This window comes from Crotalus tigris, unplaced genomic scaffold, assembly GCF_016545835.1.
Source record: "Crotalus tigris isolate CLP2741 ecotype Arizona unplaced genomic scaffold, ASM1654583v1 scf7180000021179.819088, whole genome shotgun sequence".
Classification (NCBI taxonomy): domain Eukaryota; kingdom Metazoa; phylum Chordata; class Lepidosauria; order Squamata; family Viperidae; genus Crotalus; species Crotalus tigris.
In genome coordinates, this window is record NW_024098385.1 from 258,147 (window position 1) to 270,375 (window position 12,229).

The 12,229-nt window shown below is 43.6% G+C and overlaps 1 protein-coding gene across 1 annotated transcript in view; it reads left to right on the forward strand.

The window, feature by feature from the left end:
- SMAD3 (SMAD family member 3) overlaps positions 1-12,229 on the forward strand; it is a 51,876-nt gene that overhangs the window by 26,972 nt on the left and 12,675 nt on the right. The window contains exons 2-7 of the mRNA XM_039369668.1: positions 4,471-4,664; positions 4,779-4,913; positions 6,131-6,205; positions 7,162-7,212; positions 10,137-10,349; positions 11,723-11,860. Of these exons, the coding sequence (XP_039225602.1) occupies positions 4,471-4,664; positions 4,779-4,913; positions 6,131-6,205; positions 7,162-7,212; positions 10,137-10,349; positions 11,723-11,860 (806 nt within the window). The remainder of the gene's footprint in view (positions 1-4,470; positions 4,665-4,778; positions 4,914-6,130; positions 6,206-7,161; positions 7,213-10,136; positions 10,350-11,722; positions 11,861-12,229) is intronic.

Consider the following 12,229-nt stretch of genomic DNA (forward strand, 5'->3'; position numbering starts at 1 on the left):
TGCAGCCTTAGAACTAAGGAGAAATTTTCTGACAGTGAGAACAATCAACCAGTGGAACAGCTTTGCCACCAGAAATCGTGGGCGCTCCATCACTGGAGACTTTTAAGAAAAGACTGGACGGGCATTTGTCCAGGATGGTGTAGGATCTCCTGCTTGAGCAGGGGGTTGCACTAAAAGACCTCCAGTGCCCATTCCAACTCTGTTGTTCTGTTATCTGGATTCCCCCACTGACTTTGCTAATTGGAACCCCCTCAGGACACTGCAGGGGTCATAAGAGCGAAGACCTGTTGTAAAATACTTTTTCTTCCCAGCACCATAACTTCAAATAGCGTTTAAACAAATGGTTCTAAGTTGAGGGCTACTTGTATGAAAAAAGAAATTCTATTAACTCCAAGTTATGGCTTCATTTTTCCTTTCCTCCATTGTATTCCATTTATGTGTGGGGTAAATATATGGTTGTATTGTTGCTGAAATTTTGACCTTGAAAGAAGAGAGGGTGCTAATAGCCAGCAGGAGATTCTCTGGACCAGATGGAGCACGTCTGAAGTATTTTGGGTGTTCTTTGATAAGAACGAAAGTTTAAAACAATTTGGCCATAGAGTGACATTCACTTCTTCCCATCATGCTGGAACTTAATTTGTGTAAATGGTGAATCACAGGATGGAGCATTGTTTTAATGAGTGAATAAATAGCAAGAATGTTAGATGTTTAAAATGTTTCACATTCTCTTGTGCCTTGGGTATAAAGGCCAAATGAACTTGGTGTCCGTAGATTTCACTTCTAACTTTTTATATGTCCTCTTAAATTTGTGTAGGACTCAGCTTGCTTTTTACCGCTTTTAATCGCAAAGAAACTATGGCATCCTGTTTAGGTCTAGATGCACTAGTTGTGCATGAATTGAAGGCTAAAACATATGAAGAACGGTTGCAGGAATTGGGTGTGACTAGTCTAGTGAAAAGGAGGATCAGGGGTGACATCATAGCAAGATTCCACTATCTGAGGGGCTGCCACAAAGAAGAGGGGGGATCAACCTATTCTCCAGAGGACCTGAAGGTAGAAAAAGAAACAATGGATGGAAACTAAACAAGGAGAGAAGCATCCCAGAACTAAGAAGTAATTTCCTGACAGTGAGAACAATTAACCAATGGAATGGCCTACTTTCAGAAGTTGTGGGTGACCCCAAACTGGAAGTTTTTAAGAAGAGATTGGACAGCCATCTGTCTGAAATGGTATAGGGTTTCCTGCTTGAGCAGGGTGTTGGACTAGAAGATCTCAAAGGTCCCTTCCAACTTTGTTATTCTGCTACTGCATTTGGCCAAATGGTCTGCATTCGACTGAGTGGAAACATCAGTTCCCAATTATTTTGGGGAAGATCTTGATCTCCATAAAAGATGCCTCTGTGTGTATAGGAGGTAGAGTGAGTCACAAGTGGAAACATGCTCTCCCAAGATCTTCCAGCCTGTTCCTGGTTACACACATGATCTACGATTCTGCTCTGTTTGTCCCAATAGTCAAGCTAGAGTATGATATGGGAGGATCAGGCTTGTTAATGAAAATGCAATTTAAAAAAGAGGCACAAACAGTTTCTGGATCTCTCTTCCTTTGCAGGATCCAATCTAGGTCGGTCACCCGGACAAGAGCAACAGCCTTAGGCTTATGTACCACTTCATAGTGCTTTACAGCCCTCTCTAAGCGGTTTACAGAGTCAGCCTATCTGTTACCACCAATTTTCAGTGCTGAAAATAATGTTTTTAGAAATTTTACTACTGTCCTGGAAAAAAATGGTGTTCTTGGAGGAGAGTGCAAGTCCTCTGTTTCTCTGCATTGTGCAAGAGAGTGTCTCTTGCATGGAAGGGCCTTGTTAAGATGTTCTCTCTCTTTGGAGCTGGGCTTTTTATCGCTTGCTGGGTGCTGAGTCATAATTAAGGAAGCTGGAGCTATAAAACTCACCCATTTCTCTTTTCCGGTGTCCTTTTCACCTTTATTTTTGCTCCCTCCTCAAAATGTTTGATTTCCAGAGGCAAAAATTCTCCATCTTTTCCTTCTGGAAACTCCATTGCTACTTGGCTGATGGGGAGGGAGTTTTGTGGGTCATCAGGTGCATCTGCAGAAAGTGTAAGATGAGGCATGTGGTCACTGGACAGGAAATTATTCATCCCACACTCCCTTATTAGTGAAAACTGGAGGCTGGAAAATGCAAACGGAACTGGCTTAGTGCTCTAATAAAGTGCTTAAAAGGAGGAAATGGAGAAGACTGTATTTTGCTGTCTTACTGGGGAGTTTAGTCTTGCTTTCCTCCTCTCTTACTGCTTTTCCATATTTTTGAAAACAAAAGAGGCAAGTAGAAAGTCTCCAGGGAGAAAAATTGGGGGAAAAGTTGTGGGCCTTGCCCTAATTTCAAGGCTGCCTTGAAATACTAGTGAAACTGCTCACTCATGCTTCTGTTTGGTGTTTTATTAAAGTTTATTATAAGATAAAAATAAAAAAGACACAAGTTGGAAAGCTGAGAGAAAGAAGAAGGAAGGATGCAAAGAGAAGAAAACAAAAAAAGAGAGAAAGAAGAGAAAGAAACACCCACCTTTTTTCGGTGAAGTAAAATACAAAGAAAGAATCACAACCTCAACTTTTTGATTCGCATTTGTACTATTTCAAGCCATTTCTATAACAACATAGTCATACTAATCGTCAGAACCTAAAATCAAAGTTTCATTTTTTTCAGTTTCAAACAAAAAGTTCAGAAGTGGTTTCCAAATGGAAACAAAACTAGATGGTTCTTCTCTTTTAATTAAAATGGTTTTGCCATCTCTGCCAACCCCATCACTTTTGGCATCCATTCTTTCATTGTAGGACCTCGGCCCCTGTTTGGTGTTGCAGTACATGAGTAACAGAATAACAGAATCAGAAGGGACTTTGGAGATCTTCTAGTCCAACCCCCTGCAGAAGCAAGATATATCTTTGATCAAGAAGATGGCATCCAGTTGCTAAGGAAGCTATTTCATAAAATAGTCCGAGGCCAAGGCTTATATTAGGGACACTGTCTGGTTGGCTTGGACTTCTGTCTCTAGAAACCGGTGGACCCTTGTTACTTCCCAGTTTGCCCCCAAGGAACCCTCTCCCTCTGTCTGTCCGTCATCCATCTCTCTCTCTCTCTCTCTCTCTCTCTCTCTCTCTCTCTCTCTCTCTCTCTCTCTCTCTCCCTCCCTCTCTCTTCCTCCCCCCCCACCCAACTACCTACTGCACCTACCTACCATTCAGCCCATGCTTCTTGAAGAACAGTCCGCTATAACCACACGAGCTCCATCTTGCATGGCAGGGAGGCCTTGTTTTTCCAGATCTCTCCTTCCCTAGACACAACACAAGAAGAGGAGATGTTGGGGTATTTGTGTGGTTTGCTTTTAGTTTCTGGGAGGAACATCCCCTTTTGCCACAGGAAGCAGCATTGCTAACACTGGACCACCATGGTCTCCTGTATCCTTTCCTGAGCAGGGAAACAGGAGTTGCCAGTCAACCAGCGGCAAGGGAAGCGATGCCAGTTGGCATCCCTTCCACCCAAATGCAGAGTCGGTGAGCCAGAGAAATTCCGTATGTGGCAGTAAGGAAATGGGGAAGTAGGGGGAGGGGCTGTTGTTGGTATTGGCTTCTGGTCCGTGGTGGGCGTTTTCAGGCCATGCTGGCACTTGGCACTGGCAATTCTGATGCCAACCAAGAAGGTCCTTCCTGTTCAGCCCTGTTTGGGCATCTTGTCCTCCACAGAAGTTTCCAGGCTAGCAACTTCTCCGACTTTTGTGTACAACACGCTGCATTGGAGTTGTGTCACAAATATATGAATGAGTACAAGTGCATGAAGTTAGGGAGATTTGTTAACACAAATCCGGTGGGAAAAAACACAGCTGTTAACAGTGTAAACATGATGGTGAATAAAAGTCCAAAAATACATGTTTTGGTAATTTATGAAGAATTTTGCCTTTTTTAGGTCAGCTTAGAGAGTCATCCTGTGCAGGTATAAAGAAATCAAAACTGCAGTGTCAACAAGGGGATTCGAGACATATTCTTTGCTGATTTTTTAAAATTGTCTTTATATTATAAAAAGCCCAGATTTAATAACTTATTAAAGATCTAAGGTAGTTGTATATTAATACTGTATGAATTTTTTTGTTAAACTTTATTTTACTTTTATCACTATTATATGTCGTTTTGGTCTGTTTGCATTTTCCGGTTGAATTGTTTTCATTTTGCTTGATAAATTTACAAATTAAAAAGTATAAAAAGGCCCTGTAGCTTTGGGGGTGGAGTGGAAACCCCACCCTCCAATAAACCTCAGGTAACTTTGTTATAGGCTTGGTATCGATCCTAAGACCCTACTGTTTCTTGCAAGTAGTCGTTTTTATGGTTTACCACAATTTTTAATGGCAAACGAAGACCTTCCAGCCAAGCCTTGTCTCCATCAGTGTTTTTTCTCTCCAAATTCAGGTCGCTGGATGGCCGGCTGCAGGTCTCCCATCGAAAGGGTCTCCCACACGTCATCTATTGCCGGCTATGGCGGTGGCCAGACCTTCATAGCCACCATGAGTTGCGCGCCATGGAAATGTGTGAATACGCATTCAACATGAAGAAGGATGAAGTCTGTGTGAATCCATATCACTACCAAAGAGTGGAAACACCAGGTAGGGCCAACCCAGGAGCTCCTAGGGAAGAGATGAGTACGTAGGGGTTTCATTATCAGAAACCTGGAAGCCTTAAAGTTGGCTGCATTTGTGACTGGCTGCTTTTGTCCTCAGTATTACCTCCAGTTTTGGTCCCACGTCATACGGAAATTCCAGCCGAATTCCCTCCACTCGACGATTACAGCCATTCCATTCCTGAGAATACAAATTTCCCAGCTGGCATCGAACCTCAGAGCAACTACATTCCAGGTATGACATCCCTAGGAAGAAGAGAGGATGGGAAGCGGCTTCCTTTCCAGTCCCAGGAACCTACCTCCACTTTGGCACCGAGGGATTCAGGTCTTATCACAGGCAGCAGGCAGAGAAGAAAAATTGCATCCATCTCTCTCTCTCTCTCTCTCTTCCCCCCCTTGCTATGCTACCCTGCTAATTAAGGGTGTGAGAGGAGGGTCCTTTTGAAAAATATTGAGAGATCTTCCTCCCTTTGGATGGACTTCCCAATTCAATTTCTTTCCAGCCCTGACCCTCGGCTCTGCCTCCGCTACTCCCTGGTGGGCGAGAAGCCTTGACTGTTTATTTCACAACCAGGCTGTGAGAAAGAATTGGGTTATAAAGCCCTCCTCCTTCCCTTTTTTTAAGGTTTTGCAAAGACCAAACCTTGATCAGAGTTGTTTACTCTTTTGTGTTCATCTTTTGGGTCTCCCTAGCTGTTATATTTTGCAGGCAAGGACGAGTCTCCCCTCGGAGGAGGAGGAGGAGGCCTTCTCCTGCTTGGTCCCAGGCTGCAGATCCCTCCCGGAGCTCTCCTGACTTTTTCTCTTTTCTCCTCTTAGAAAAGCAGCCAAGAGGCATCTCCCTTGCCAGGCTTTTAATAATTTGTTAACGTTTTTATTAGTTTTGAGTCATGCTTTTAGCTTGGCATTTGGATTTTGATTGGCCTATCTTGGGACCTCAACTGGATAGAAAAACAGACTGGAAGTCTGTCAAACAGTTCACTGCTGTTGAGAATGGTGCATTTTTATAAAGCTCTGGGTCAGCGCTGTGACAAACCGAACTGAAGCCATTTTCATTTTGTCTTCGTTGCCACATTTCAGTTTAGAGATTTTAGATGGAGGGGGGGTGGATGTGTAGTACTCAGTTAGCCAAAACAATTCATATGTGTGAGAACCAAAGTCAGTGCTGATAACATTTTGGCGACTGGAGAGTGGGGAAGAGAGCCCAGGTTTTGCAACAATTGGTGAATGTGATTTATGACAGCAATTTGGGGTGGGAATTGCAATTGAAACTTTGTAACCAGGGGGAGGGGATTTTTAGTCTTGGGTTCACCTATGTATGTGCCGATATTTTGTTTCCTAAATAAAATGTTTCTTTAAGGAAGAAATGTTTGCCTTGAAGTTCTTTTAAATGGTTTCATCTATCGGAACCATGACACTCTATTTTAATTTTCTTCCCCCCCCCCTCTTCAGAGACACCCCCTCCCGGATATCTGAGCGAGGATGGAGAAACCAGTGACCATCAAATGAATCACAGTTTAGATGCAGGTAAATCACAACTGGAATGATTTTGTGGATTAAAGGAATTACTCTCTGCTCTTGCAACTCCTCTCTTGCCAGATCTTGAAAACTCATCCCATCCTGAGAGGATCCCTTTCTCTTCCCTCTTCCTGGTCTCTGTGATCTTGCCTCCGCCCACCACCTTCCCCCCCCTCGGTCTGGATCAGTCTCTCCTTCTCTGCCCAGGAATCATTTTTCCTGCTGCTGCTGCTGCTGCTGACAAGGAAAGCAATAGTCCCCAGTTCAATGCCAGCCAAGTGGGGAGGAGACGCATATGGAACAGGGCTTACCAGCTTCCTCACTTAGGCAGCAGACAACTCTTGGATGGCCCTTTCTCAAGAAGAATATTAGCCTGAGAGAGTCACAGCTGACCGCTGGGGAGAATGGCATGGTGCTGTTGATATAAGCCACTGAAACATGACAAATCTACCTAAAATAACTTTTATAATCAGAAATGACTGAATGAGAGTATAAAACCCAATTCTGCTTGTCTCCCAGTTTAGTTCCATCTTTGCCATCTGCAGTTCTCCAGATAAAAAGTGGAGAAGGCCATAAATAGAGTGAGGCAGATATTTGTTGAATTTGTTTGGCAAATGGCAACATGAACCTTATTAAAGTTGTTTCCTTCCTATCGCAAGGCTAAATTAGAGGAGGTGCTGCAGTCTAGAGCAATCTGGACACACCAAAGGAAGCAACAGCATTTCAGATCACTTTTTTGAATTCTAGAACTGAAGCATAGAATTTCCTTGAAGTTAGTTAAGACCTGCACTTCAAACAAAGCCAATTTGTACATCGCTCCAAAACGCTTTGGCTTAGCATGTGATGACAATTCCTGTGGTTTATTCAACAGATCACAATTATGCAAACTTTGGATTAGTGCATTGTGTGATCCAAATTACATTTTGTCTCCCAATTACTAACTAAATTTCCTTTTGCCCCTTCAGGTTCTCCAAATTTATCTCCAAATCCAATGTCTCCTGCACACAGCAATCTGGGTAAGCGTCCCACGATGTGGAGCCTTTGATTTTTTTCCTAGGAGGTGAAGGCCGAGAGAAAGAGGGTGGGGCAGAAGAGGATGGCTTTAATTAGGAACTATTGTGAAGAAAATACTCAAAATTTAGCATTCCCCTTCCAGTTAATAGATTTGTTAGGTTGTATTTTGTCTTGAAGTTCTGCTACCTGTTTCTCTCTGGGGCAAGATGAGTGTACGCACATATCCTAAGGAAGTAATACTCTCTGAGAGCATTTCCTGTTCTCTCCAAAACTACTTTGGTTCCTGATTGAGAAAACAGATGTGCGGCCACTAGCCAGCTCTTGAATCTTCCATGAATATGATTTTAACAAATGTCTTGTGGTGTTTAGCTCGTTCTTGTCAACATCAAGAGGTTCACCGACACACGTAATGTTTCGCTCAACTGGGCTTGGCTTGGAGGTGCTGCCCACTCGACCTCTCTCGGACTGCAGTCCAAGTGCCTCCTCCACCATTTGGTTGCATTTATTGACAAATCTGGAAGTTGTTGTCATTTTCAATGTTTCAACCCTATGTTGGGTCACTCAGTGAAATTTTAGGAGTGGTGGATTCAGAACAGATGCATTGACATTCTTCACGCAATGCAGAGTTAAACTAAGGAATTTGTTACCAATATCTCAGGGGCTGCCAGAAAGAAGAGGTTGTCAAGCTATTCTCCAAAGCGCCTGAAGGCAGGACAAGAAGCAACAGATGGAAACTCATCAACGAGAGAAGCAACCTGGAACTAAGGAGAAACTTTCTGACAGTTAGAACAATTAACCAGTGGAACAACCTGCCTCCAGGAGCAGTGAATGCCCCAATGCTGGAAGTTTTTAAGAAGAAACTGGACAGCCATTTGTCCAAAATGGTATAGGGTTTCCTGCCTGAGCAGGGGGTTGGACTAGATGACCTCCAAGGTCCCTTCCAACTTTATTATTATTATTATTAATTATGGTGGCAGCTGACACCTTTGATGGCTTTCAAAAAGAATGATGCCAACCAATGGAGAACAAAGCTGATCCATGGCTGGTCATCAAATGTCTTTCCGTAGAATCAGCAGCCATTTGCCTCTTGCTTCGGGCACAGAAAACTCATGGATTTTGCTGGAAGGTCCTTGGTCTCATCTTCCCAAAGTTGTGAGCCCTGGTGGCGCAGGGGTTAGAATGCAGTATTGCAGGCTAATTCTGCTGACTGCCAGGTGTTTGATCAGCCTTCCATCCTTCTGAGCCCAATCAAATGAAGACCCAGATTGGTTTTTTTTTTTTTGGTGGGGGGGGGTAATATGCTGACTCTGTAAACTGCTCAGAGAGAGCTGTAAAGCACTATGAAGCAGTATATAAGTCCAAGTGCTATTGCTATTGGCCAGGATAGGAGCAAAAGCTAGACTTACGGGCTGATCCACCACCTTTTTATATGTCTATTCTAATTAGTAGCAATTATCTCCAAAGTCTTTGGTAAAAATTACTATCGGACAAGCTTGGCATGCATGGTCACACTGCAGTGTTGCAGCGGGTCCAAACTGCATCATTGGCTGGCTGTAACCTTCCATGTCTTGGAATGACATTGAATGACCAGCAACTTCTTTGGATAGAGGTCAGATACATCAAGACGGTGGCCATTGTAATGTGGCTAAAGCGTCTCTACTTCTGCATGTGATAGTGCACATACTGAAGGGATAGTTGTTTGTGCTACTGTGGTTATCTTTTTGATTTTCTGACACACACACACACACACACAGAGAGAGAGAGAGAGAGAGAGAGAGACCCCTTTCCTATGCTACCGTGCACAGCATGTGTGAGTTTCTCAGAACATCCTTTTCTGAGACCAGTAAATTCTGCACACAGCTAATAAGAAGCCAGAAGGTGACTTGGTTTTGACCTCACAATTTGTGTGTTTCTGGCTGTTACAATTTGCAAACCGAGTGCTACATTTTATATTTGAAAGCATAATGTAAACCCAAAACGATGATTTATTCAACATGATTTGGTCACGTGGAGAGCATGTATTGAATGTCTAGCTTGATTGAGGGATGCCTTTTGAACTGATATAGCATATCATAGGCAAAATCATTGCTTATACTGCAACTCTTCCTCCTCCTGGATCTTACAAGACTCTTAGAAGAATTAGGAATACAGGCAATCCTCAGCTTAAAACCACAGTTGGCACCAGAATTTCCTTTGCTAAGCAAGGCAGTTAAGTGAGTCACAGCTGATTTTACTACCTGTTTTGCTACAATACCTTTATGTTAGTTAACAGAATAACAGAAAAGAGTCAGAAGGAACCTTGGAGGTCTTCTAGTCCAGCCCCTTGCTCAAGCAGGAAACCCTATACCATTTCAGACAAATGGTTGTTCAATCTCTGAGGCTCTAGAAAGAGTGCAAAGAAGAGCAACAGAGATGATTAGGGGACTGGAAGCTAAAACATATGAAGAACTTTTGCAGGAACTGGGCATGTCTAGCCTAGTGAAAAGAAGGACCAGGGATGACAGCAGTCTTCCAGTATTTGAGAGGCTGCCACAAAGAAGAAGGAGGTCAACCTATTCTCCAAAGCACCTGAAGGCAGGACAAGAAACAATGGATGAAAACTAATCAAGGAGAGAAGCAACCTGGAACTAAGAAGAAATTTCCTAACGGTGAGAACAATAAACCAGTGGAACGGCTTTACCTTCAGAAGTTGACCACGCTCCATCACTGGAAGAGACTGGACAGCCATTTGTCAGGCTTTCTGCCTGAGCAAGGGATCGGACTAGAAGACCTCCAAGGATCCTTCCGACTCTGCTATTCTGTTATTCTGACTACCTATACACATTTTACTTATAAACCGAGGACTACCTGTATGCATTTCTAAGCGGCTGGCAAAACTGTACATGTGAGAAGAAGCAACTTTATCCTCTCCACCTTTTTCTTGCAGATCTCCAGCCAGTCACCTATTGTGAACCAGCCTTCTGGTGTTCCATTTCCTATTATGAGCTCAACCAGCGAGTGGGAGAGACATTCCACGCTTCTCAGCCCTCAATGACCGTGGATGGTTTCACGGACCCCTCAAATTCAGAGCGCTTCTGCCTCGGCCTGCTTTCCAATGTCAACCGCAACGCAGCAGTGGAGCTCACCCGGCGGCACATTGGTAGTCTCCGTTGCCGTGTCTTTGGCAGAGGGGGCTGGAAAGGGACTCAGGCCCTGCGTAAACACTGAACTTGGCCAGGAGAGTTTAGCCTTTAGGACACACACAGCTTCTTTGCTTGCCTGAAGTCAGGGGTGGGGAACTATGGCTGTTTTAGGACCTGCGGACTTCATGAGCCATGCTGGCTCAGGAATTCTGGGAGTTGAAGTCCAAGGTCATAAAGGGCCATAGTTCCCCACCCCTGACTCACTGATGCTGCATATTTAATTACACAAGGCCGTCTGGTTTTATTATCTTTCTTGTTTATATAATAAACTTAATGTTTGGAAGGCATCAACTTTTCTGTGATCTTCACACAGGCACACTCTTTAACTCTGTTTATTACAGCTGGCTCTCTCACCAACCAAAATGGAAAGCCGGACTCTCTTCCACAGGATGAGAGCAACAACTTTACAAACTCATCTATCAGATCTATCCAATTTTGAAAAAGTTGTGTCTTTTTGAGTTATGTTAACAAATCATAGCTTTTTTTCCTCAGCAGGCAGCGATTTCTTGGAGTCAATTAACAGAGGGAATTAAATAGAGCTAGTTGCCATGTTTTGGAGAATCCAAAAAACCCCAAACAAACTTTGTTCCAGCTGTAGCGATTTCCTCAGTTTTGGACTTTTTAAATAATGGAATTTCCATCAGTGCCTCTTCCTGGAGACTATAGAAAAGAGGGCTGACTTATTAGAAAGCAATTTATGGCCTAAGACGTGTGGTAGTGGCTACAGCAGAGGGAAGGCACATTCCAAATGTTTCAAGACTACATTTCCCATCAGCCTTTAGCCACATTGGTGAGATCTGAAGCCCCAAATTCCTGAGAAGCATCAAACTGCTCATCCATGGGATACATAATAGGTCAAATTCTGTCCAGATTTCAATTTCTCCTCCTGTGAAACTTACTTGGCAACCCAGGACAGGTAATTAAGCCCAGCCTTCTCACTGCAGGCCCATCAAGATATTCCAAAGGTGCTTTCCAAAAGACACTGGATTTTCTTGGTTTTTCCTTCAAAATGTTTCACCTCTCGTCCAAGAAATTTCTTCAGTTCTGGATGTTTTCAACGAAAAACCAGGAAAGTCCAGCTGCCTTTTGGAAAAACACCTTTGGGACAACCATGACCTGGACGACTGAGAATCTCCACAGACCTTTAGCCATCAAAATATGTTACAGAGCACCACATAAGTTGCTTTTTGGAAGAAGGAGGCAAAGATTTTTCCCGCCTCTTGCTGCCAGGGAGGGAGGGAGGGAGGGGAGACCGAAAGGAGTCCTGGGCTTTCAAAGAGAGATTGAATTTTGTCTTCTTTGCTGTCCTGATGCTGAACCCATCTTCTAGGGAGAGGAGTGAGGCTGTATTACATTGGAGGGGAAGTTTTTGCCGAGTGCCTTAGTGACAGTGCCATATTTGTCCAGTCCCCCAACTGCAACCAGCGCTATGGCTGGCACCCAGCTACCGTGTGCAAGATACCACCAGGTAATTTATTTTGACTCTGTTTCCCTTTGTGTTTTATGTCTTTCTCTGCCACCTCTGTCCAGTGAGTTGGCCCAGAGGACTCTGTGGCAGTGAATCTCTGCAGTTGAGAACCACAGCAGGATTTCCATGGGAGATTCTCCCCCTCTCTCTCTCCCACTCCCTCCCCCAAATTTGCTGCCTCTTCTAGGAAGAGTGAAACACAAATACTGAGATTTGAGGCAGTGCTGTTGTTCTTAAAAGTCCGTACTGGCATGTTGAATGCAAGATTCAAGATTCAGCTTTTCAAGAACTTGGATTTTCTGGAAGACCTTATCCAATTTTGCAAAACAATTTGCTTTCATCTTTTTGGATCAGTCTAAACTAGTTGAT